This window comes from Genypterus blacodes, unplaced genomic scaffold (genome assembly GCF_046128005.1).
Source record: "Genypterus blacodes isolate CSIRO-AG114 ecotype Tasmania unplaced genomic scaffold, CSIRO-AGI_Gbla_v1 ptg000022l_1, whole genome shotgun sequence".
NCBI lineage: Eukaryota > Metazoa > Chordata > Actinopteri > Ophidiiformes > Ophidiidae > Genypterus > Genypterus blacodes.
In genome coordinates, this window is record NW_027466835.1 from 2,491,658 (window position 1) to 2,517,404 (window position 25,747).

A 25,747-nucleotide genomic window follows, 5' to 3' on the forward strand; every position below is an offset into this window, starting at 1 on the left:
CACACACCCCCACCCACCCAACAGTACTGACAGACAGATCTACAGAGCTGAGTGATAAACATTTTATTTTTGAACCAGTGCAGCTAGAGTTGTCCTCATCCATCACGGTGTGGCCGGCTGCGTTCGGTGTTTAGATGCTGTTAAAATACCACGGTGACTTTCCTACAAAAACCCATTACACAGATTAATAAGGTATACATAGGAACAGTATGTTACAATAGTACAAATGATAAATTACATTATACAGTTATAATGCCGACGAGTTGAGCACATACCCAATAAAAAAAAAAGAAAAAAGCAGCCTGCTCCCAGTACTATGAGAAGGGTAAATAGATGGACACAGAAAAGGATAAAGGAGGGTGTTTATGTATATAAAGAGACAGACAGTCCATAACGTCTGTTAGTCCTCTGGATAAAAGCATAATGAATACATATATTAACACAGAGGGGAGCTCGCTGTACACAGGCCACCTTTTCACTGCGCCGTAGCCACAGATTTAGAAGCTTCGTCTGACTGGGAGTGCTGAGCCGGTTTGTGAAAGGTTTGTAAGGTTTCTGTCCCATGCTGCTTTGTGGCACTGGCAGAACCCGTGTAGCTCCACAATCACTGGAGTGAAGTTCATGGTCAGGGCTGCAGTGGAAACCAAGGTCAGTGAGAAAGTGGCAGATGCTGTGTCAACAAAACTTAGTTCGCCAATCACACGGAGCATTTACTCGTCTTGTCTTTTGACTCTTCTGTCTCCTATCCCTCCATATATTTAGTAAAGATTAAAAACATTTGCTGGTCTGCAAGGAAGTGTCGCATCCATTCATCCAGGAACCCAATGAACATTAATCATCACCCTCAGCATCACTTTGATCAGACACACACAGTTTGAGCTGCCCCTCTCTTTGCCTGAGAGAAGCGAAGGTCTGTAAAGGACCTGCGGTGTAGCTGTATCATAACAGACCAAGAGAGGGCACCAACTCACACAACAACAAAAACAAAAAACCTTTCCAGGCTTTCCACAGTAACATTGGCAGTGATAAAAATGAACTGACGCGTACAGAAGTCGACGTGTACAGAAGTCAATCGAAAGACTTCTCAAACAACAGATGAGACACTTCTTCTCTCTGCCAGTAATGTGCTGATATTCAGCCAAAACCGTATATTAAACTCTCAAACCAATTATAAAATAGCTGTATAATATAGAATAACAATGTGTTTGATGTCATCCATAAACGTCAGATCACATATCTTCCTACTATTTCAAAGTTAAACGTGTCAGAAATCACAGTTTCTCTGACTTTGATCAACAGTTGTGCTTCTAAGAGACAAAATACTCAAGAGGAGAGAACGAGACGAACAGAAAGACGAACAATCAGGACGAAGGTGTTAGCTCTAATGAGTAAAATAAGTGAAGTAAAAGTAACTAAATGAACAACGTCTTGTCGTTGTTGCCTTAGTGACATGCTGCTGTGGGATTCCCTGTCTAATCCGTGAGCAACTCAAGAGTGTGTGTGTGATGTTCTCCCAGGTAGACTGGCTGCAGTAAACCTGCTCTCTGCCCTGTAACCTCACAGCTTTCTATGCTGACCTGTCACTACAGTAATGACCATTGATATGTGGTTACACACATGGGTATGTAAAGTATTCAGACCCCTTCCATTTTTGCACATTTTGTTAGTTTATAGCCTTTAGCTGTAATATTTTAAAGTCATGTTTTCACACATCAGTCTAAACCCAAAACCCTATAGTGCCAAAGCAACTAAAATAATAAGTGAATTACTACATTGACATACTTGTAAGTATTCAGACCCTTTAAGTTCACAATTGGTAAATAAAATGGATTGATCATGATTCATAGGCACACAGCTGACACGTTTTAGAGTCAAAACCAAGCCATGAGGTCATAGGAGTTGCCCGTAGAGCTCCGAGACTGGATAGTGTCGAGGCACAGAGCTGAGGAAGGCTACACACAAATGTATGCAGCATTCCTGAGAACACAGCGGCTTCCATACTTTAATACAATGCAACGCCATCCCAACAGTGGAAAATGACGGCGGCAGACGCGTAGCGAGTTATTGTCAATGATAACTTGCTCCATTCTGCTCAGGACCTCAGGCTGGGCCGAAGATTCACCTTCCAACAGGACAATGCCCCTAAGCACACAGCCGAGACAAAGAGGGACAAGTGTGTATTAGGGACAACTTTGTGACTCCTTCAGTTGGCCCAGTCAGAGCCCAGATTGAACCCAATGGAGCATCTGTGGAGACAATTACCTGACATCATACCAAGAAGATTCAAGCATGTAATTGCTGCCACAAGTGCCTTAACTACATACTTAGTAAAGGGTCTGAATACCTGTGTAAAGGAGCAAGAATTTCTAAAAATGTTTTATTTTATTATGGGTTATTGAGTGTAGATTGATTGCAATTAAGTATTCAAACATGGAGGAGGCCTGAATAGTTTCCTGTTTCCTGTTTGTGCTTTAAAAGGGAGCTTGGTCCGATCTGCTCCCCCCTCAACTTCAACCAATCAGAAATGGAGAAAGTACACAAAGTTAACATCTCTCTGTCACACACACACACTCACAAATAGAAACTGCCTTCTTCCCTTTAACCCTAGAAACAAATTCGAAACATTTTGACTATCACCGTGATCAGACGGCTTAATACTGATGCCATCTTGGTAAACACACACACACACACACACACACACACACAGGAGACCGGATGAACCTCTCAATGACAAACACGTCGACATGTGGCTGATAGTACTGTATCTCTGCATTAAAGTTACAGCCGCACACGCACACATACACAAATGTAACAAAAACTGTGTACACACATCTATTCATCCCCTTTCAAACAGGGTGTTCATTTCCTTTGACAGGCTTTCAAAGTTCATGTGGAGGGATCAGAGAAAGATCCAAAGTGAAGAAGGGAAGAGCCCTGACCGGAGTCGGGGAGCAAGCAGTACCGTGAGCTGAGGCAGTGCTTGCCACCTTGAAAGTTTGGAGCGGCTAACCTCCCTCCCTCCCTAAGCTAAGGTGTAACGGTGAACTCAACAGTCACGGAAAGAAAAAAGAAAAGAAATCAAAGTGTGCAAAATCCCTGCTTAGTAACACACACATATTCAAACAAACGAAGCACACACACACACACATATCTGACCGTCTCATCGTTACTCCAGTGGAATATACACAGTGTAGAAGTATTGAGATGTGCACTCACACACACACACACACACACACACAAACACACACACACACACACAAACACCAGCTGACAGGGCTTATAAAAAAGGTTAGCTCTAGTGAAAAGATCAAATCCTGGTGTTAGTAAAGTCTGACTCTCCTGTCACTCCTCCATAGAAGAAGAGAGGAGCAGTTTTAATGGGGTGAAAAAAGGAAGATATCGGAAGGGAGTGGGCGGTGAGAAGGAGAGCAAGGAGAGGACAGACTGGGTCACGCCCCCGCCCCGCCCCCCGTGTTAAAACCGTAAACGACCCTGCTCATCTGGGAAGTCTGTAGATTGACGCAAAAGTCTTTGTGGTCACTAATGTTATCAACAGCTCAGCGTGGAACACACATGACTAGGCAGCTTGTAGCATCGAGAGAGAGTGAGAGAGAGAGGGAGGGAGGGAGAGGGAGAGGGAGGGGCACAGATTACAGAAGGGAGGTTTAGGGAGGCCAGTCTGCAACTACGACTTGGCTCGGAGTTGTTTATAAAAGGGATAAATGGGATGAGACATCTCCTTGTTCGTCTTAAAGCCTCTCCGGGAGCCACGGAAGAAGAGAGAAAAAAAGGGAGGGCGGAGTTATTATGATGTCATCTTCTCCTCACCAACTCACAACAGGAAGGGGTTGGTGGTTCCAGTGGGCTGTGTGCTGGCCTGGGGGGGCATGCTCATCAGGGGCTGAGGCATGGACATGGAGGGTTGGGCCCCGACCCCCATGCCAGGCATCGCCCGGCCCACGGCGGCCATTCCTGCCAGAGGGACCATAGTCGGCTGGGGGGGCACAGCGGGGAGGTTCATGGGCTCGGCCATGTTGTTGAAACCAGAGGGCATGGGGCTGACCCGCATCTGGTTGAGGGTGGGGGGAACCGGCTGGTTGATCTGGAAAGGGTTGGGGTTGGCGTGGGCGGCTGGAACTGGGGCCGCACCACCTGAAAGAGAATAGAGGAAGAGCTGAAGGAGGCACAGTGTGTGGGAAGTCTGAATAAAATCATCGGTGACTGTTTGAAGTCGACTAAGTTTAAAAGTGAAATGGGTTTTCATTGGATGATGTAAGGCTCGCTTTATCATGACATTAAGATGAAAAGTCAACATGAGGCTTTCCACAATCTAGCAGGTCTGTGGGAATTAAAAATCACTATCTCGTCAAATGTGTGCGTGTTTCTTGCTGTGGTGCTTTCCATTTAGAACCTAAGAGTTGCCGCTGGGTAATATCTTTAGACGGCTCTCAATAAATTATAAAGTGACACAGTTGCTTTCCATCTCGTATAGCGCTTCTTTTTCTCCCAGTAAATCTCAGGCCTTGGTTACACACTGTGCCATTTCATGAGACTGGTAAGAGTTACAATTTGAAAATCTCACGATCATTCCATCTCATCAGGCCAGAATGAGCCAATCACAACACACACAAATTCACCATGTATTGTAGGTTTCTGCATAACATATGTTTATTCTAGAGATGGTTGGATGCTCTTTCTGGGTTATAATGTTGTTATGGTGATGTGTCAGTTCAATCATTTTGTAGACAACCCGGGTTTTGGGCCCAAGAACCGGATCATCAGACAATATCTGATCATACTTATTGTTTGTTTTTTCACTTACTGCAGCACAGGGTGTCCTAGAGAACAGACGCCACGGTTACCAAACTAAATGTACCATGGCCCCATACACATCCATCAACCCAGCAAATTACTTCTTTTCATTGACTCGTCATAAAATCCACCTAGAGCAACTTTTCAGGGGTTTCCCCCCGCTTCAACATTTTCAATTGCTTCCATTTTTCAATTTGCACCTTCACATTCAAAAACAAAATTGACAATGTGGCATCTCACCTAACAAACCTTCCTATTCTAACAAGTAATGTTCTTGCCTGCACTCGTCTGTACATGAACATTTCTAATTCTGAATTTTAATCAGATTCTTCTTTCTGTTCCCACCTGTCGAAGCCAAAAATGGGTTGACTGTTGGTGCGGGTTGCGCTGGTTTGGTCACCAGAGAATCCAGATTGACCAGGGCAGCGTTGGGACCCAGGAAGGACTCTGGAGTCTTTCTGGTCAGGTTTGTGGTGAGGGAGCCGGGCAGGGGGTCAAAGAGGTCCAGGCTGCTGCTGCTGGCAAGACTGGCTACGCCCACGTCACCTGAAAAACACAGAAGTTCAAATGCACATTAAGTTTCTGGAAGTGGAAAACAGTGTGTGTGTGTGTGTAGTGAAACAACTTTAGTATAAGATGTGATAAGATGTTATTTCTGAACCAGTGCAGCTGTCCTTATCCATCCATCACAGTGTGGGCCCCTCCTGTTAAAACCCACAGTGGCTTTCCTACCTGACTGCTGACTTCCTACAATAACCCATTACACAGATTAAGAGGGTACACAGACCCAATAAAGAAGGAAAAAAGAAAGAAGAAAGAACACCTTTATCGTCGCATCAATACATGCTTATTTACATTTCATGCAGTTATTTTACACACATGCTACACACACTGTACACGAATTTGCACACAATGCAGATCAGCAATCATCATCAATTGGGGTTTGGTGCCTTGCTCAAGGGCACCTCAGCAGTGGCCTGGAGGCAAACTGGCAACTCTCACATATTTTGGTCCACAGGGGACTCGAACCGGCCACCCTCCGGTACCAAGCCGAGTCCCCTATGGACTTCACCACTGCCGCCTATAAAAAAGCAGCCTGAAAATAAACAGACACGGAAAAGGATAAAGGAGGGTGTTTATGTATAAAAAGAGCCAGACAGTCCATAAAGTCTGTTAGTCCTCTGGATAAAAGCATAATGAATACATATATTAACACAGAGAGGAGCTTGCTTTTTAGGTTTTGTCCAATGCTGCTTTGTGGCGCTGGCAGAACCTGTAGCTCCACATTCACTGGAGTAAAGTTCATGGTCAGGCTGCAGTAATCCAAGGTCAGTGAGAACGGGGCAGATGCTGTGTCTTAGCTAGAAATCTAATTCCAAGTGTGCCAATCACATCGACCATTTAGTCATCTTATCTTTCGACTGTTCCGTCTCCAACTCTCCGTATATTTAGTCAACATTAAAAATGTTTGCTGGTCTGCAAGGAAGTGTCACATCTATTAATTCAGGAACCATAATCAACTGAGCTACCCCTCTCTTTGCCTGAGAGAAATCAAGGTCATTAAGGACCTTCGGTGTAGCTCTATCATAACAGACAAAGAGAGGCACCAGCTCACAAAAAAACAACAAAACACCTTCCCAGGCCAATCAGGACAGACTTTTCTCAACCAACAGACGAGACACACGTAATGTGCTGTAATGTTCAGCCAAACCTGAAAATCAAACTCTCTAAACAAGTATAAAATAGAATAACAATGTATCTGATGTCATCTATAAACATCGGATCACATATGTTGTTACTATTCAAGAGTTAAAAGTGTCAGAAATCACAGTTTCTCTGACTTTGATAAGAGTTGTGCTTCTAAGAGAGAAATACCCAAGAGGAAAGAACGAGACGAACAGGAAGACAATCAGGGTGAAGGTGTTAGATCCATTGAGTAAAATAACAGTAATGAGTAACCAACTAAATTAACCTGTACTACTTGTTGTATGTTGTACTAACAACATTAATCACCTGGTGACGCTACATTATCCATTAGTAATCTGCGCGTGGGTACATGTATGCATGAGACATATTAAGCTTCAGAGAAGGAAGAGCAGAGCTGTTAGGATATTCTGTCCATTCCAACTCCCAAGGGAAAAAGGAAATGCAAACTGAGATGGTCAAAGTAAAAGATCTTAATGGAAACATCCCAGTCCAGCCCTCCAGAATAAAGTTACTTAAGAGATACTTCAGAAGATGCTTTTAAGGAAGGACATCAGAGAGACGGCCATGCTGGTTTGTGCAGTAGCAATAGGAAAGCATAGGAGTACAATAATAAAGGTTCCTTTTTATTTTACATCCCAGGCGGGCCGGGACGGGGTTGTGTGAATGCGGGGTTGGGTTGGGTCTTTGGGTGGGATTTCTTCTATTTGTTTATGTTAGTTGTTTTGTTTCTCTCTCCTGTCCTTCTCTTTACCACAGCCTATGATGCAATTTGTAGTAGCCTACATTGCCCTTTGACATCATTCCGTAAAAACTGTATTGACCCTACCCTCATCAACATCACTGACGCCATCCTTTCTATCTCTCTCTCTCCTTTTCCCCCTCTTTTTGTATAAAAAATTATCTCCAAAATATCCTATAACTGTAATAAAAAAACAAATAGGAAAAAAAAAAAAGGAAAGCATAGGAGAAGTGTATGAAGGTGCTTGGACATGGACAAAGCACACAGCACAGCACACCAGGCATCCAACATACAGCTGAAGAACAGGACAGCTGATTATAAGTTCAGTCAGAACGAGTGTGAATCTAACAGCAATGCTGCTTTGTCCTCCATCATTTACATGGCGACAAGATGTTCCGACAGACTTTCCTGCCTGGGAAAAGTAAATGTGTATCTTGTGTTAACCTTCTTCCTCCCGCTGTCCTTGACTTTATCACGTTCCTTTATTGAGCCGGTGCGACTCTCTAACACTAAACACACATCTACACACTGCCAAACCACAAATGCTTAGACCTGTGCCAGTTTGTTCTTTGATCCAAGCAAAGAAACCAGAATAATTTAGCATCTTGGAGGAATTTTTAACCAGACCAATTATGCATGTCCATCAAATCTGAAAGGCATTCCCTTCACTTAATAGCACAGGTCTAATGCATTGAACGATAAACGTATATATACTGTATGCAGCATTTGGTTCAATGGGACCAGACCGGAGCAAACTGCTTTTTTGTTTTTCCCATAAGAACAATTTATTTGCACCTGTAATGCGAAAGTCCCCAAAAGAGTCACATAACGGTATACTATAGATGTAGAAATGCCTGTACACAGACTGGCACCACAGACGTACCGTTTAGTATCCCGAGCGCAGGGGTTAGTAATCTGTGTGCATAGATTATTAAATGGTGGAAGTGGAAGAACATTTGTGTGCTCAGTCTTGCTGGTGCTTTACAGACTTTCAATATGACCAATCTGTCATTCAAAATAAAAGCGGGTCTTAGCATAATTTGTCATTTGGTCCGATTATTTTTTTCTGTTATGGTTTACTCATTAATGGGAATGGATATCCACATTAATATTCTTAGTTGTACCATGTCATTTGTCAGAGGTTCAGTATAAAAGCATCCAGTAAAACATTTCTGTCCTTTGCTCAGGTCTAGTTATGTTTAAATAAAGAGACGAGACATTGTGCGCGTGTCCTGCAGAAACCTCTTTAGGTATTCAGATTATGTGTTTTACTGAGGATCGTGAGCAACAAGGGCTGTGCGTCACTGTGTCTCAAACCACACAATGCAGTTTTGACTCAATGACGAACAATACCACATCTAAAATAATTACAGAGTCAATGCGGAAGGATTGTGCACCGATTTGAATCAAGTCAGTTCCTTTCCTCTTACCGCTTTCCCTAATGCACGATTTTCCAATGCTTCCAAAGAACAGCGGCGTGAGATAATGGCTGTATCGATTGTTTTGACCGAATCCCTACTGAAACCAGATTATGGTGTACTCGTGTTGGAACAGATTTTACGATTCAAACCCTTTTTTGGTCGCCCGGTTGTGCAATACGTCATTAACACACTTGCAAATTCAAGAGTGGTGAAAGAGGCTACAAGGTACGAAGCCAAACTCTGTAAGGAGATCCGGGGGGGATCCACCCAAATTACAAATTGTGGTGATTCAGCTTGTAAAATTACTCGGATTACATAACCACCATTCAAACTAACACACACTGCTAAGTTGTATTGCCACAGCGCAGTTTAGAACACGATTAGGGAGGACTATAGGTCGGCGACCCCAATAGTGGTGATGTGATGTTAACACAAATCTGATTGTACTACTGTGTTTTCAGATATTCGCGGACATTGGACAGTTCAGAAGAAAGAACGTATAAGAGATATGGCAGTTCATAAATAAAACAATTATCTGTCCGACCGTGTTCTTATTCGGCTCATCAAGGGCATGAAACTGTTAAAACCAGGAGTCACTTCACTCCAACAACTCAAAGTATGCATTTCCAGAGCAATGGACCTTTGTTTGGAAGTTGGGGACACTGATGGCGCAGTATCCTGAACCCCCAACAAAGCCATGTGCCAGGCCCACGTGCCTTCATGCCCATTCATGCTCACTCATTATAAATCCACAAAAACCTCTGAAATGCAGCTTTCTGCAGGACACACACGCACGAAGACAACACAGACTCCATGTGATTAGAGAGACAAAGACAGGGTGAGTACCAGTGGGGACAGAGGAGGAGGAGCGCAGGCTGTCAAACTCTGAGAAGTCCTCTTTAGACGTACCGTTGGATGCACTGAACAGGTCGTAGCTACCTGGATGGGGACAACGCATACACGCACACAAAGAGAATTACACATACAAAGTACACACACACACAGACAAGACAAACGTATGGATGAGTATGGACATTTTGGAATACAACTCAAACAGATGGACACAAAACACAAGTTCAAGAATGAACATTTGCACTAATATCCATGAAAGCGTGTGTGATTTTGTGTGTCTGTTAAAGACCGTGCCTAGTGCGATTGTTGGGTCTTTTAGGGCACAAGCCATCATACCATGTACAGTACATCCTGTATACATCACAAGGTACAAATGGTTAATTTCCAATGTTTAGCCGTCACATAGACATGAAGTTGGAAAAGCACATGGAATTAGATATCAGATATTCTCAGATCTGTGTCATCTGAGTTTTATAGGATATTGCCATATAATAAGGTTCCAAAAGAGTGCCCTGAAAATAAATGTAGGCAAGCCAAGGGACATGATTTGCCATCTGCCACCAGTAATAATGAAAGGGGAAAAGGTGGAAAGGGTAACACATTTGAAATATTGATAACTAATAAGAACTGTGATGTCACTTATAAAAACCGCTTGCAACAACTCCTTCATAGAACATGTGTGAATTTGAGGGGGACAAAAATAAATTGTTGGGATGACATACATGACAAAAGCCTAAAACACAGCAGCTTCCCTCAAACGCCATAGCACTGAGGCAATGGCTGTGCCAGCAGGAGCAGTACGCAGCAGCGCCGCTTCGTGGCCACTATGCTCCCAGTGAGAAACAGGTGGAATGGCATGCATGCAAGAAACCAGCAGTGGAATTAGGACTGAAATCTGGGACCTTTGCGATGCCAAACTTTGAATGTGATGCATCCCCTGACATCGCTCATTGTGAAGCCCTGAGTGTAATCTGAATCCTCTCATGCCCACACTGAGGTAAGAGCTCCAATTCCTCTTTTCAGCCCATTCCAGTGACAAACAGACTACTTAATGGACCAGTACATAACCTTGTTTGTGGAGGTGAAGTGGAAGGCAGTGGTGAATACTCTGAATAAACAATAAACTTTGTCTCTGCTCTGATGATCACCTGTGATGGAGGTCTTAGGGCGCGTGGATGCAGAGCTCCAGGGGTCAGATGAAGGATTGGCGTTTGCTGCCCAAGGATCATGGCTCTTCATGGGTGGAACAGAAGGAGTAGCACCCCATGGGTCCACCGGGGCGGCTGGCTTAGGGGCAGACCCTGGGAATGGGGATAGGTCCGAGATGGAGGTTGAAGGAGGAGTGCAAAAGGAAAGGCAGAAATGGAAGACGAGGAAGAGAATGAGTAGGGTAGACAAATAATATACAAGGAGAGTGTTGTTGCATGCAGGTTATGATAACACTGGTAAAATTGCTAACCCATTCATAGAACTGTTATATCAGTGTTGTTGTTGATAGTCGTACTGTAGTACTAATTAAAGAGATTCTGATGATTCTTCTTCATTGCATTTCCTTTTCCTCCAATCCTTCCCCCTCACAATGTTATCTGCCATTCACCCAACTCCCTACCCAGCCAACACACCCCCTCCACCCCCTGGCTCCCTCGCTTCCTCTCTATGCAGAAATGCTGCTGAGCCAGCCGAGCAGCATTTTTTTCTTCACAAAGCGCCAAAGTGCTGAGAGCTGCAGGTGGGGAGCAGCAAACAAACCAAACAAATTGCAAATCGAAGCGATACAAGACACAATATTGAGTGTGTACTATATGTGTGTATACCATAAGGCTGCCATGGGTCAGCTGGTGCTGCGGTTGCCCCTGCACCCCATGGGTCAGTGCCCGAGCCAGGCTCTGGAACGTCCATCAGATCCATTAGAGTTGACTGTGGCTAAAGAGAGAGAAAAATAAAAAAAGTGGGTCAGGACAGGAGACAGAATCATGAAGAGAAATGAATAAAATGAGACAAGCAAACATATAGGGGCAAGGATAAATATATCAAATTCAGGGAGGACATCTGACATTCATTCATTATCTACTGAACAGATATTGCTTTTGTGCTCCAGCATCCCTTTAACTCTGCATACCCCAAACTTCAGTCCTCCAGCTATTCAGGCGGGATAATGATTAGTAAACTACACGGTCTGCTGCCTCATTAGTGCCATTGAAGGAGCAGACGGGGCAGAAAAAAAGAAAATAATGGGGCAAGACAAGACTACACCATTATCACAAAGGAACAACTAAATCATTTTGGTCTGTGTGTGTGTGTGTGTGTGTGTGCATGCATGTGTGTGTATATGCATGAAAGTGCATGTGTTACGTCTTTCTTCTTCTTGGCCAGTTTCCCGGAGCCTGGACCTGGTTTTTTGCTTTCCTCCAGGGCCATCTGCAGTCTGAGGTCATCCCCTCTACGGACCCGATCCTCCTGAACACAGTCAGCACAAACGTTAACAGTCCTGCTATCGCTGACAGTATGATGCAAGCAGAACAATGTAAAGCAGAGGTGCTTTTGGTTTTATTTAATTTTTATCCAGTGACAGTTCAAACTACCTCAGCTGAATCCTTTCGATGCAAAGGAGCAGCGGTTCTACTCCGACCTCCGCCCTGATGATTAAACTGAGCTTTTATCTGTTGTGATTCAGTAGCCTTAGAGAGGATTCTGCTGTTCTTCGACTATATGTGACATGTTGCACATGTGTATGAGGGGAGCAGGTTAGGACATATATGCAATGGTGGCTTACTTGTTTATAATGTTTACATGCTTGACAACATTTAAGTACAATCGCATAATCTAGTTCTGTTATTGTAGTGACACAAATAATAAAGATTCCGAAAAGTCTCGCAGTTTTATCTTATTGTGGTCATATATTCACTTAGGTACTACTGATATGCTGTGTGTGTGTGTGTGTGTATGTTATCAGTGAAACCAGTCAGAAGGAAGGAGACCAAAAATAAAATGCTTGTGTGGGTGTGCGTGTGCGTGTGTGTTTCCGTGTACCTGCTCTGCGGCCTCTCTGCTCATGGCCAGAGCCAGTTGCAGCTGTAGCTCCTCCTCTCCGCTGGTCTGAGGCCTGGCCTGTTCCAGCTCTGAGCCCGCATTGGGAGACGTGGCTGAAACACACATTCAGTATGTATGTTAACGTCACCGCCACATGGATCTATTCTACACAAAGTATATAATTAGACTGAACACCGGAAAGTGGCGACACTATACATGTTCCTTTTTTCTGTGCAGACTCTACAAAGCCAAGTACTGGTATAACAGAAGATGTATGTAGGATAGTATAAAAAAAGTATAAAAAGCATGTGACGTGTTGATGTGTGTGTGCATCTGTGTGTCACTTCAGGTGGTATTAGAAGGCAGCTATTTCCGTTTGGTTTATTGGATTAGATCAGGCCACGTGAAAGCACACAACTACAAACACTGCATGTGGCCCATGGAGCAAGCCAATGCATATACACACACACACACAACAAATCTGTGGCCACGGCAAAGGTTTTACAATACTGATCACGTACCAAGAGGCAATCATTGATGGAGCCTTAAGTATATTATTTCATTAAGTGTGTGATTCTGCAAAACAACAGATGAAGATAGTGTGGAAACATCGACCCTGCCGTTTCCATTGGGTACCACTGAGGTGTTGACATCACAAAATCTCACTTCTCATCTCCTCAGCATTTGTCCTGGTTGCCATCTTTCTTTCCATTTCTCAATTTTTCTAATGAAACACTAATTATGATTAAGTTTGTTGATAATGTGGACACTCCCAGACACAAACGGACACGAGCGCAGCAAGGAAACAGGGAAGAGAACAATCGGAGATAAGATGGCGTTCCAATGCACCTGGCGAGCATTCAAGTTACATTTCAGATAAATGTTTGTTATTTTCTAATGTACACGATCAAACACGATTTTTAAATTAGGCAGAGGTAATGAAAGATTAAATAGTAAAAAAAAAAGACTTTATCCTGACAAAGACCCTTCTAAACATTCTGACATATTTAAGACTTAAATGTTGCAAATTTCTGACTTTTCCTTTGGGATCGAGGTACTCCCTGGTTGACAGTCACACTTGGATGTTCATTCATTCAACTGTGCGCAACAATACACGGAAAGTTAGACTGGAATCCCAAAAATCCTCTAAGCGACGCCCACAGCCGACACTCAGCCTCTCTCCCAGCATTTCCTTCCATCTTCTCAACTGATGACTCAGCTGTTGCAGCTTCTGCCTCAGAGCCATACACACACACCAACATGACTTCGCGCGCGCGCGCGCGCACACACACACACACACACACACACACACACACACACACACACACACACACACACACACACACACACACACACACACACACACACACACACACACACACACACACACACACACACACACACACACACACACACACACACACCTGAGTTGAATGTGACTTTGCAGGGGGGGTAAATGACACTTGTGCACTTTCCATAAGTCACAGAAGCGTCAGTATGCTTTGTTGAACAAGCGGAAGAAAAACCAGCGGGGGAGTGAACTTTATTAACAGAAAATGCATTAATTACAAAAACACTACAGCAATGACCCATCACTGGTAAGTACCACAGAAAATCACTTGAATCTAGTGTATTAGTCTGGTGTCATAAACTCTGCATGTTGTTATAGAAATCGGTCCGTCAATAAATGAGAGGGGCAAAGCGGAGAGCATCTAAATGAGCCAAAATAGTACAATGTTCTATCTTGGTGAATACATTTATGAGAGAGTATGGCATTAATAGCCATTTTCACTCACGCAATTTCATTTGTCAGACTCTCCATGTCTCTTAGCTCATCTTCCATCATCTACTCTTGTCTCTATGTTTCTGTCTCGCTGAGAATGAGAATCACTGAGAAGAGGAGCAGAGGATTCCTCCGTCATGTGGGAGATGGGGTGAGGGGATGAACTATGCTACCTCTTCCTTCTTTCTCTGTGTGTGTGTGTGTGTGTGTGTGTGTGTGTGTGTGTGTGTGTGTGTGTGTGTGTGTGTGTGTGTGTGTGTGTGTGTGTGTGTGTGTGTGTGAGGAATGCAGCCCTACTGCGGGCCTACAAGCCAGAGAGAACAGGGGGATGGGCGGGTTTCAGGATGTAGGCCAAAGTTACACCGACTGGGACACGATTAGGAGCACAGTGTACGTGTGTGTGTGTGTATATTATGAGTTGCTTACATATGGAATGAGCCTTGGCACACGAGTGTATGTTTACAGCATATGAGTGCACTACAATCCAATACTCACAGCCATGGTAGGAGGCAGGTGAGCCCTCTGACCTGCCGTACTCTTCACTGTAGGAAGTAGAGAGGTTGGGCTGAGACGATCCTCGGCCAAAACCCATCTGACTGCTCCCTGTGGATACCTGAGCCATCCGCTCTTTGGTCTTCAGAGCCTGAGACCTGGTAGCACAAATATATGGTAGCATTAGCTCAACACCAAGACCATTAACATGTAGGGAAGCAAGACCCGAGTTAGGACAAATTTTAACCCTGGAACATGCGAGGGAGATACACAAGGGATACAAAGTAACCACATTTCTTAAGCTTGTGACTTCAAAATACAGAGTGAATCTGAACTTTGCAACCGGCATCTGAAGAACAACAGGAAAAGAAAAAACAATAAATGTGCCTAAATGTCCCATTAGACACAATAATGGCACAGTGCTGTGACAAAAGGGTTTATAGAGTGTGATATAGATTTTAAAAGCCTTTACCTTTCTCCTTTGAGGCGGTCCTCATCTTTCAACAGGACCACTAGCTGCTTGCTCTTCTCCCTTACGTTGATACCCTGATCCTTTCCATCTCTGTCGATAAACTGGAAGTCCTTAAGAGTCTGTATGGCGAAGATGTTCTCCTTGCACTGCAGAGCCACTCGCTCTGAGCCCGTCTTGATCAGGTAATCGAGCAGAGTGAGGGCCTTGTAGACGTGACGCCAGTTTTTACCGTGGTCGTTGAGCCGCTTCCAGATCATACTCATGATTTCACTGAAGGCCACGACATTGTAGGTAAGGTCGGCGATCTCTGACATGAGCGAAGACGACGGGCCCCAGGGGTCGTTGGAGGTGGCCTCCCGGACTTTCTTCTCAGCGTCCGAGTAGTTGTTTACCATGTTCTTCATCTGCCGGCGGATGGTTGTGCCTGGCATGGTGGCGGCGTGGCGGTGATGTCACAGAGGAAGAAATTAAATAATACACTCTCACGCAGGAGAGGGAGATACAGGAGGTTAAGACACACACAGGGAAAGTGTGTGTCTTTCCCTGTGTGGGGTGGGGGGCGTGTATGTGCAAGTCAGTTTGTGTAAAAGTGTGTGTTTGTCGTGTATTCGTGTTTATGAGGCTTCTCCAGCCCAGTGCAGCGTTCCCGTGTCCTCCAAAACAGTGTCTGTTAAAACCATCTCCACACACACAGGGCCGGGTGCACACATGACCATGCCATCACCTAGGACAGACAAGAGACATAACAGGATAGTGGGAAAAAGAAATTAAGCAAAGCCACAAGAACAGGACCATTGATAGGAATGTAGGCTTAGATCCACAGTTGACTAATTGATAATAATGCATTTCCTCAACCAGTTTTCTGAATGAGACAGCCTGATATCATTTACAGTACCATCACATTGTCAAATTTCTCCCGACTGAAATCGTCATCTTGTATACAATTTCATCTTTCAGCAGTGAACCAGGTGTTAGTAAGACTACATGAAGGGGCTCGCCATCTTGCTTCCTCTTCAGCATAGGTGTGTCACTTCTTGGGTAAGCCTGGCAAAAAGCCCACAGTAACTTTTCTTCATGTTGTTTAAGTAGAAAAATTACAACGTGAAATACAGTAGATGGTCAAGAAACTGTTGCTGCCATTGTTGCTTCCAACAGTGTCAGACTCTGAATCTACCTTCATAAACACGTCGTCAATACAATAAAAGTTATGACAGTGATGCCATCAAGCTAATATGATGTGACATATGTACAACAATGATGTCACATAAATACGCTATGAAATGCCGGCGTTATGCTTTCCGAATGGGCTCTGTTCGCGTCCCTCCCATTTTTTGTGACCGCGAGCGCCAACTCTGCTATAACAAGGCACCAAGATCTGCAATACATATCCAGTCAAGCTATTACAGGTTAAAAACTGCCACAAGTAAACAATAAGAAGTTGTTAACCAAACAGCTGTTAATCGTCAATTTTTTACCGTACAAATCACGATGTAGGAAAAGACTAAATGAAAGAAAGAAATGCAAACAAGAAATACACTGTTCTGCTAACTATGGCCATTCTGTAACTTGCAGCTAGACTTGTCTGGGAAGAACCAGTGGCTTAATAGCGCAGAGTCACCGCTTCTTTGGCGGCGACAATCATCAATACTCATACTAGTCATGACTTATAATATCACGCTTGTTGATACTCCATCAGGGTCATTGATACTCCTGATTAGTCATGACTACGATCAGGAGTACCAACAAGCCTGATTGCCAGTCACTTTCCTTGGATACCGTGACATGGATGACTGAGAACCTTCAGACACGTTTCCAAGGAGACTTCTGCTCAGAATAAGTGACACTGTGACAGCATCTACTGCACATGTGTGGAAAACGTCCTCCAAGCAAACGCCAAAAAGAAGTGCAATCACAACAGGGGTGCACCAGGTGAACACAAATGGAAGTGGCCATACTTCATACGTCTTGTGCTCGTGTAAAAGTAAAACGGACATGTCGATTCAATAGAGAACAGAGGCAGGTGCTTACGGCTCAGGAACACCAAACTGTGCATGACAGATCAGATCAAAAATGTCCATTAAAATAACAATAACATATAAACAACTACATCGGCTTCCATGTAATTTCCATGTGAACATCACCTAGATGGTGTTACTGATGCAGTTGACCATCACAATTAATAAGGTCTTGGTTTGAGCTTAGTATCAAAAATGAAACACTTTTCCAAATGTTTTTATACATTTGAACTTTTTCCAAAACATTTGGGGGCTAGAATAAACAGTTTGACTGCCTGGATTTTCGTGTTGGCAATATCATGGTTCATTTATAATCCCATTTCAACAGGTAACTAGTAAAGCCATGCAGACATATCGACATTGCATTTATTGAAGCAATTGTGACCCAGGTGTTTCCTTTTTGAAACTAAACAGCACACTCTTTCTCTTGGATAAGCATTTCCATGTTGTTGCATTAAAACCAGTCTCTCTGTCGTATTATACAAGGCCAAGGTGATGAGGTGTTTCCACTTAATCAAACTTGCTTGAGTTTACAGTAATCTGACTCATTTCCAAATTACAAGGCTGGCAGGCAATCAAAATGATATTTCTCTGCATCTGACACACTGAGGTAGTGAGTAACAACCTCCGGTGGGTGGCAAAGGAGGTGAACTATTTCCAGTCGGGTGATGACAAGACTTTTGACTGATGACTCCTCTGTCTTGTTACAAACAGTTCACAGCAGCCCAGCCACTGATATCGCACTAATGACTCACACACGCAGCATACACTATATATCCACATAACGTATGTGTCTGGTTGAAAACTTTTATTTTGAGAATTAAAAAGTCTGTAGCTCCGGTGCAGGACTTCTTTAACTAGATTTAGACTAATAATTTGATTGGCGGTTCTAGTTTTGTCAGTTTTTACAGGCGATATTGGTTGTGCCCATACACACAAACACACTTTATCTCACAACATGGCAATTTTGTACACACTCATTCAACACATTCGTGCAAAATTACCAAATCTCTTTCTAAATGATTATCATTAATGAAAAAACCTTGTCGGTGCTATTGTGCCCGTGGCTACTCGCTCTATCACCGAGGAAGACCAGGCTGCTCTCTGAAAGCCTGTAGCAACATGTCCAACAAAGTACTTTCACAGCCCGGGGGAGAATTACATTTGTTTGGGTGTCTGGCTTTGCTGAATACAGCAATTAAAAAAAGTTATATTTCTAAAGTAGCAACACAAACTGTGTGCGTGAGAAGCTTCCTATTTAGTTCAGTTCAAGTTTATTTGTCATTTGCAGATGAAGCGAAAACAGTCATTCTGTACATTGAAATACCATGTGACGTGGCAACAACAACAGCAAATTGAAATTTGTGCAAAGAACTCAGCAATAAAGAAAATGGATTTAAGTGCAGACCAGACTGAACAACAACAGATTAAATTTTTTTTTATTTTTTATATAAAATATAAAAATATAAAAAATATAAATCATTACAAATAAATAAATATAAAGTGGCATGAGTGCTGGTGATAGGAGGGTGCAGAGTTACTGGGTTAGCATTGCTATGGAATGACAGCTGAGTGGTCCAAGGATGTAGAAATGGGGAGTGTGTGTGTTTGTGTGAGTTTGGGGGGGGCAGTTGGCACATCCCGTAAATTCTCTTAAAGCTAGCAAAATGTGAATCCTGTGGAGCAACTACGCCCCTCCCTCCCCCCACAACCTAATCCACCCCCCCTTTTCCGCATGAATACAGCTCAGACCTAATGACACATCTGCTGCAATAATCACCTATTCACACATGGGCAGACCAGAGGAAGAGAGCAGGGACTGTCCTGTCCACCCCCTTCCTCGAATGCCCGAGGAGCACCCCGGAACAAGCCACACCACATAACACCCCCCATCAATTCTGCCTCTTGCCCACTGATTGCTTGAGTCCCAAAACCCAGAAGACGGCACACAGGGCATAGCCTGTCAGTGAGTGAGCGAGCGAGCGAGCCAGAGAGCGAGGTAGGGAGGGAGGGAGGCAGGGAGGGAGAGAGAATGGCAGAGTCAGAGGGAGGAGGCCAGAAAGAATGTGAGCATGCATTGTTGTGTCCATACAGGTTAATCATGCACTGGATGACAGAGAGCCCTTAAATTGTAGCCATTCCTGTCAAACTGCCTGTCTGTCTGTCTGCATTGGGCTCTATGACTTCCACGATGCAGAAAACACGGTCGGGATCCAGTTATAAGAACGGAGGTAACAGTTGAGCGTGGAATTTACGAGCTGAACGTCACGGCCTAAGTCTTGAGGTTTCACTGCATATGAAATTAACACCAAGAATTGCGCCATTTTGGATTTAGATATAGTGTGTGTGGGTAGAGCTGTTAGGATTGATTGAGTATATTAGACCATAGACCAAAAGCAAAAAAGAAAGCATAGATTCAAAAAGTTGAAGCAAGAAAAGACCAAAGACATCCGTGGTTTGGGAACATTTAAAAATCAAACGGTTATGCAGTTGTGTGTTGGCACTGAAATATGACAGCACACCTCAATGCTAAGACGAAATATAGGAGTACCAAACACGTGTATATGGTAGCATGACTGCAATAGGCAGGCAGGCTCTTGTTTACTGTCGAAATTAGTGTGTTTTGTAAGAAAATGCTTGAACAAGAATTCCAAAGCTTGGTTATAAAGCCTAGACATCTCCAAGGCATCGTGTGGAGACTGATGTCATCGTGTTGGTCACAAATCACTTTGAGCCTAAAAGTGACGAAGCACCATTGAATGATCTTATTCTTAAATGGAAAGTAATGGACATGGATGGACATAGAAAAGAGAGCTTTTCCGTCCCCAGCAATCCTACACCGACAGCGTTGAGAATAAGATAATTACCTACATGCTTCCAGTCTTTATGTTGGATGATCAAAGGCTTTCAGAAGACGGTTGCTTCTTTCAATATAGCTGCTGCCATCGAGAGCACGTGTCATGAAGCATGTTATGCCGGAGCATTGAGAAATTAAAGAGGATTGAAAGTGTACTCAGGGAAATCAATAATGTTGCTTTAACCTCAGAAGTTTGCACAAGCATTGCAACAAAAGCATATCTAGGAAATACCGGACACTTCCCATATACTGATTGGGAAATTAAACCTACAACCTAATATTACTGGCCCCACTGCAGCCGGACACGTCTGAAAACTATACATATTATCAGCATATACTGTATAGCAAATATCTCCAAGGATTGCAAAACATATATGTGAATATGGTGAATATTTGTGCCCATACTATCCCAATACAACCTAATTACAACACCTCATGGAGACTCAGTCTGTTATACAGCCACAAACACTGCAGAGTGGCTTTAAATAAGTCAAATCAGAGGATGAGTGCCGTCGTTCATGATAGTGGTGCAAGTAAATTAGGGAGGAAAGTTGCGGGTGGACCTTAGTATGATATGTAGGCTACACAATACGTACAGCTGGTGGGCATTTAAGGACTGTTGAGCACTTGATGAAGCAAGAAATTAAGCATTCTGGGAGCACTTCAGACTATGCTGATGCAAAATGTAAACATATGCAGTGAGAACCAGATTGCTTAAGCAGAGATAGCATGTGGTTGAAGTGCAGGCGGAACCAATGGTGACACACAACCCAGGGGAGGACAAGCTTTTGCGACAACAAAAAAGTTCACTTGAATTGCTTCTCCTCCATCGAAGCCATTTTTCGTAAGCTTATCACAAGCCACTTGGAAACCAAGGGTATGAAAAACGAATAAGGTCCCGGAAAACTGCAAAGCCAAGAGATGAGAAAATAGCATGTGCAAAAAATGCAATGTTGACGCTGACATTCCACGTGAAACACCTAATATTGTGCTCATCGCTGCTGTTCCAAACCCCAGATGTTCTATTTAAAAATATTCTTTTCTTCCTTTTTGCTATTGAAGGCAAATAAGACTTTTGAAATCAACAAGTAGTTTTTAATTCAAAAGCAGAAATGATTTGCCTTGAATTTTTCCTAAAATGATACCTGTATGGCTTAAGGTACACAAGTTCCTTTTTCTTTATATTCAGTGAAGCCTTGAACAAGATTGTATTGTAGCTGCTATTAAACAATTGATTTCCTTAAAATGTTAATACTTGTTTACATTTTGACAATATACTTGGAATCCAAAAAAACTGCAATTAAAAGGAATTCTACGACTGAAATCAAAGCCTTTGGAGTCATGGTCAGCATCAACATTGCCTTTTCTTAGACATTCAAATGTTTTACCCTGACATTGACTGCCCTTACAATGGCAGTCAATGTCATATTTCCCCCGTTTGTTTCCTTTGAACGCTCTTGCGATATTAGCATTTTTCCACTAGTGAGTGGTAGACTCTGTGTAGAGCCGTAACAATATCATCATGATTGCTGCTAAAAATATATATTGCTATATATATTTTTTACGTATATCATGGGGGCCTTGTGCTGCAACTACCTAGGCTCCACGTGTGCATGTGGTGTGTTGGGGTGAATGTTAAGTAATGTTGACATTCATGACAGCTGCTCCTTATTTATGAGCTCACCGCTACATGCAAAAAAACAACCTTCAAATTAAGCCAACTACCCTCTACAATGGAACCATGTTTAACCAAACCTACACCATTGTGTATGTCTCACTCTATGTCTGTTTTTCTTATTTGCATTGAAATGACGATCAGGCAAAAAAACAAAACACATTACTTAGTGAAAACAGGATTGTAGGAAATCAAATCTGCTTCTCTAAATCAGAATAGCAATAAATTAACTAAATTAAACGTGCAAGTTGCTAAGGAAATTATGTGGCAATGGCGCACTATTGAAAAATAGTGATAGTAAATGAAAACACTTTTGAGAGTCGCTTCGAAAAATGTCAATATTTCATTAACTGGTTAAAGCAGGGGATTAGCAGTTATCACCTACCCACTCAACACTGTCAGCAGTGGTCTACAGCGAGGAGAAGTGAACGAAACCAACAAGCCAGATCATGTGAGTCTGCACAGGCATGTGTGTCTACATGAACTGTGATTAGCATTAAGTGCTAAGAATCAGTACACTGGAACAATCGACCATGCCAAAGCAACAAAGCAAGTGTACTGCTGATCTGGAGACAGAAGGCTTAACTAGCACTCGTACATTGAGAGACTTGGCAGACAGAGTCAGAGTCTTTCTCAGACTTGCTGTTCATCTACAACATTCACACACAGAGGAGTCAATATGCACCCAATTCATAAGAGTCATTTGTTGAACGTCAAGCAATGTGCCAATACAATCAATTCTTAACTAATTTTTAGTTCAAGGATTTACTATCTTCTGGCAAACAATAATTCAATGTAATGCAAACACAGAGCAAAGCTGCAAACACGAAGCCAAAACAACCTGCAGCAATGACAGCAAGTCTACAGGAAGTATGCTGAAACATCAAGCCTGAAGCAGGGAAGAAGAGGCAGGACAAGGCAGCGCCTTATGATCGACACGTCACCCTGTCTTTTGTCCTCCTTGGCCGTGAGAGAGACAAAGCAACCAGGGACATGAGGAGGACGTTGATGATGCATCTGTCACCCGCTGTGATTGAGTGATCGTCCTGACAATAGACAGAACCAGCCCCTTTCTCAGGCCACGTTGTACGACTATTACAGACTGTCGGGCATCAGCTGAGAAAAATTCCGCCAATGTTCCTAACCGGAGTATTTGATGTATGTACCCACCGTTATGGCTGCTAATTCGTAACAGGGAGAGTAAACAGACAGCGCCCAACACAGGGACAACAGTCCCTACAGTCACACACAGCACCTGGATAAATCAAGTTTCGTCTTTATTTTCTACCCAGTATGATGCCCGTGCCTGCACAGATCACTAAGCACAGATCACAAATAAATACAACTAATCAAAATGAGACGGTCTAAAAATAAATCACGGCGTCACGTTAAACGGCTATGATTGCTGGAAGATACGCTAACACAGCTCCGAGCTAACGTTAGTAACTGGGCTAAAGTGATTTAACCTCACTCCCTTCAATTTAAAAAAAAAAACATTAAGTTAAAATGTTGGTTTTAAAAACAACGAGCGCGTCGCCACGTATCTGGGGTAACTATAAACCCTGTGAGCTGCGTTAACTAGTTGAATGCAAACTTGAAAGTAAGTTAACGTTAGCTTGCTTACTAAGCTAACGGCCAACGTTAACTTGCTTGTACTGACCTGATTACTTATTGCAACTTGGTGAGAACTTTAAAACTAAGTTTAAACACGACACAGATATGGACAACTGGAATCTCCCATATTCTGGAATTTACGTTCCAATATCCAATCACAGCTTCGTTTCCAAAACGTAATCAAACCTTGGTTTGGGTAAAGTTGGATGGAAGCTAGCAAAGATTGTGTTGGGTTAGCAAACCGCGGGTGACTTTGCCTTGTAGTTTGACAAATAAATAAACGGTGAATCGCAAAGCACATGCTTGTAATATGGCATTCACCCATGGCCCATTGTGTGTATGATAACTTCACAGCCATCGCAAGTTCTAAGCAATCCAAACCAGCTCCCATATCGTACTATCTGTGCCAAGACTGCCAACTAGCATATCTAGCTGGTTAGCGCTCCTTTAGCTAGCCAGTCCAGACGGGTGTTCGGGGGAGACATCGCCAGGGAGGACTGGGTTACAGGACACACTGGAGAAACAAAACATTTGGTCTTTTATGAAAGCTTGCGTTCACTTACCATGTCTTTAGGGTACTTTGTCTACTGTTAATCGAGTGATAAAGCCCCACAAACGATTACGAACAGCTCCAATGCAGATATCAGAATAGTGCACTTGTTTGGACGATAGAGGAGCTTGTTGCGCCTCTCCGGATCGCTATGTGTTGCTAATGCTAAAGCCAAGTGAAGCCAGGCTACACGTATCTCCTCCTCCAGAACATGGCGGGCAGAACGGGAGGGGGTGCAGACCGGGAAGGGTGTGACCGTTTTGGCCTGACTTGCAAAAGAAACGAAAAGTCGTCTGCCTTCCTGCTGGAAAACAATCATGTCACTGAGCAGGTCTTATCATTTACGGACGACATTTAAACATGTCCCAACAGGAAAGGTACAGGTTTACATAACAATGGGTCCTTTTCCATTTCAGGTGTGCCCATGAGCCAGTGTGAACAATGCAACATTCCCTGTTAAATATGAGTATAAGCCTTTAATTAAAAGCATTATTTAGACCCGTGTATTTGTTGTTATAACATATATTTTTGTGACTGTGGTGATGAAGGTCTAATGTTAACCATGAGAGCAGGCGGGTTCTCAAACTGTGGCCCATGAGTCACTAATTGTACTTAAAGCCCAACATGGTGCAACAAAGGACTGTAAATGTTTGCATAGAATCAAAACAACTGAACACCCACCTGTTGATTCCTTTATTGAGGTAAATTATTCACAAATAAAAGATATCCTAATTATTTTACAATCTTTTTAAACAATTAAGATTATGTTTAGGGAGCGGTAGTAGCTCAATCCGCTGGGAACCGGAGGGTCGCTGGTTCGAGTCCTCCGTGTGGACCAAGTAAGCAGACTGCGAGCTGGTGAGTTATTTTGGATTACATTGTTACACAATGTTAATAATGGTGTTTATATAGAAGTTGAAAAAACTGCATGTGCATGGTGTGTGTAAACCTCTCAAATTCACAACAGAACACCTGCAAGCTAGAGATTTCAGTGATTGTTCTTTTCTTTTTTTTGCTATTTGTTTTTATTGAAGCAAACATTTTACTTGACATTGCGCATACAATTGAAGGGTACTTTGGAGATAATTTTTTAAACAGGGTTAGGGTTAGACGGGGGAAGAGGAGAGAGGGAGATAGAGAGAAAGAAGGAAGGTTGTATTATTATTACTATTGTTGTTGTTAAACTTTAACATAGACCCTGAGGTAGAATTACAAGTAGACTGAAATTGCAATGATCTCACAGTGTAAATACATTTAGAACATGATACATTTTGACAATGAAGATCACTATAAAGCACTATTTCCTCAGTGGTAAATGGGGATATTTTGGCGGTTCAAATGTTTGTTTCCAAATCTGATTCCATCAGTTGGAGGTGCTACAGAGACAGTGTTTCCTATCAGGATGTAATGAGGATGTCTGCAAATTAAACCTGATAGAAAGTGGATGGTGCTCTTTCGGTCTCTTTGATTTGTAGCACGTCAAGTGATCACAATTTTAACAAACATCAGATAAAGTAGGTTTTTCACAGGACATTAGTTGTGTTATGCTGTTAAATAAGTAAAGGCTGTGGTTTTGATGGGGACAGTGAATAAATACATACAATAAATTACACAGGCAAATGTAGGTAACATTTATAGGGTCTAGTGTCAATGTGTGTGTCTTTGTGTGTAGTTTACAGGTGTGTCAGTAGAAGCCCAACATTGCAGGACAACATTCCATTCATCGCA

The 25,747-nt window shown here is 42.9% G+C and overlaps 1 protein-coding gene across 3 annotated transcripts; it reads right to left on the reverse strand.

Annotated features, from left to right (window-relative positions):
- Positions 1-48: 48 nt before the first annotated feature.
- Positions 49-24,252, reverse strand: epn2 (epsin 2). 3 transcript variants are annotated; one of them, XM_076142757.1, is made up of 10 exons: positions 24,033-24,252; positions 15,309-16,032; positions 14,840-14,994; positions 12,562-12,674; positions 11,884-11,988; positions 11,346-11,454; positions 10,680-10,832; positions 9,526-9,618; positions 5,158-5,358; positions 49-4,152 (listed from the first exon to the last, which is right to left on the reverse strand). In XM_076142757.1, the coding sequence occupies exons 2-10, from the start codon at positions 15,737-15,739 to the stop codon at positions 3,833-3,835; spliced, it is 1,680 nt and encodes a 559-aa protein (XP_075998872.1). In that variant the 5' UTR covers positions 15,740-16,032; positions 24,033-24,252; the 3' UTR covers positions 49-3,832. The 3 variants fall into 3 exon arrangements, with proteins under 3 accessions (XP_075998872.1, XP_075998873.1, XP_075998874.1); XM_076142758.1 differs by having other exon boundaries at positions 9,589-9,618; positions 24,033-24,250; XM_076142759.1 differs by lacking the exon at positions 9,526-9,618 and having other exon boundaries at positions 24,033-24,250.
- Between the last annotated feature and the right edge of the window lie 1,495 nt (positions 24,253-25,747).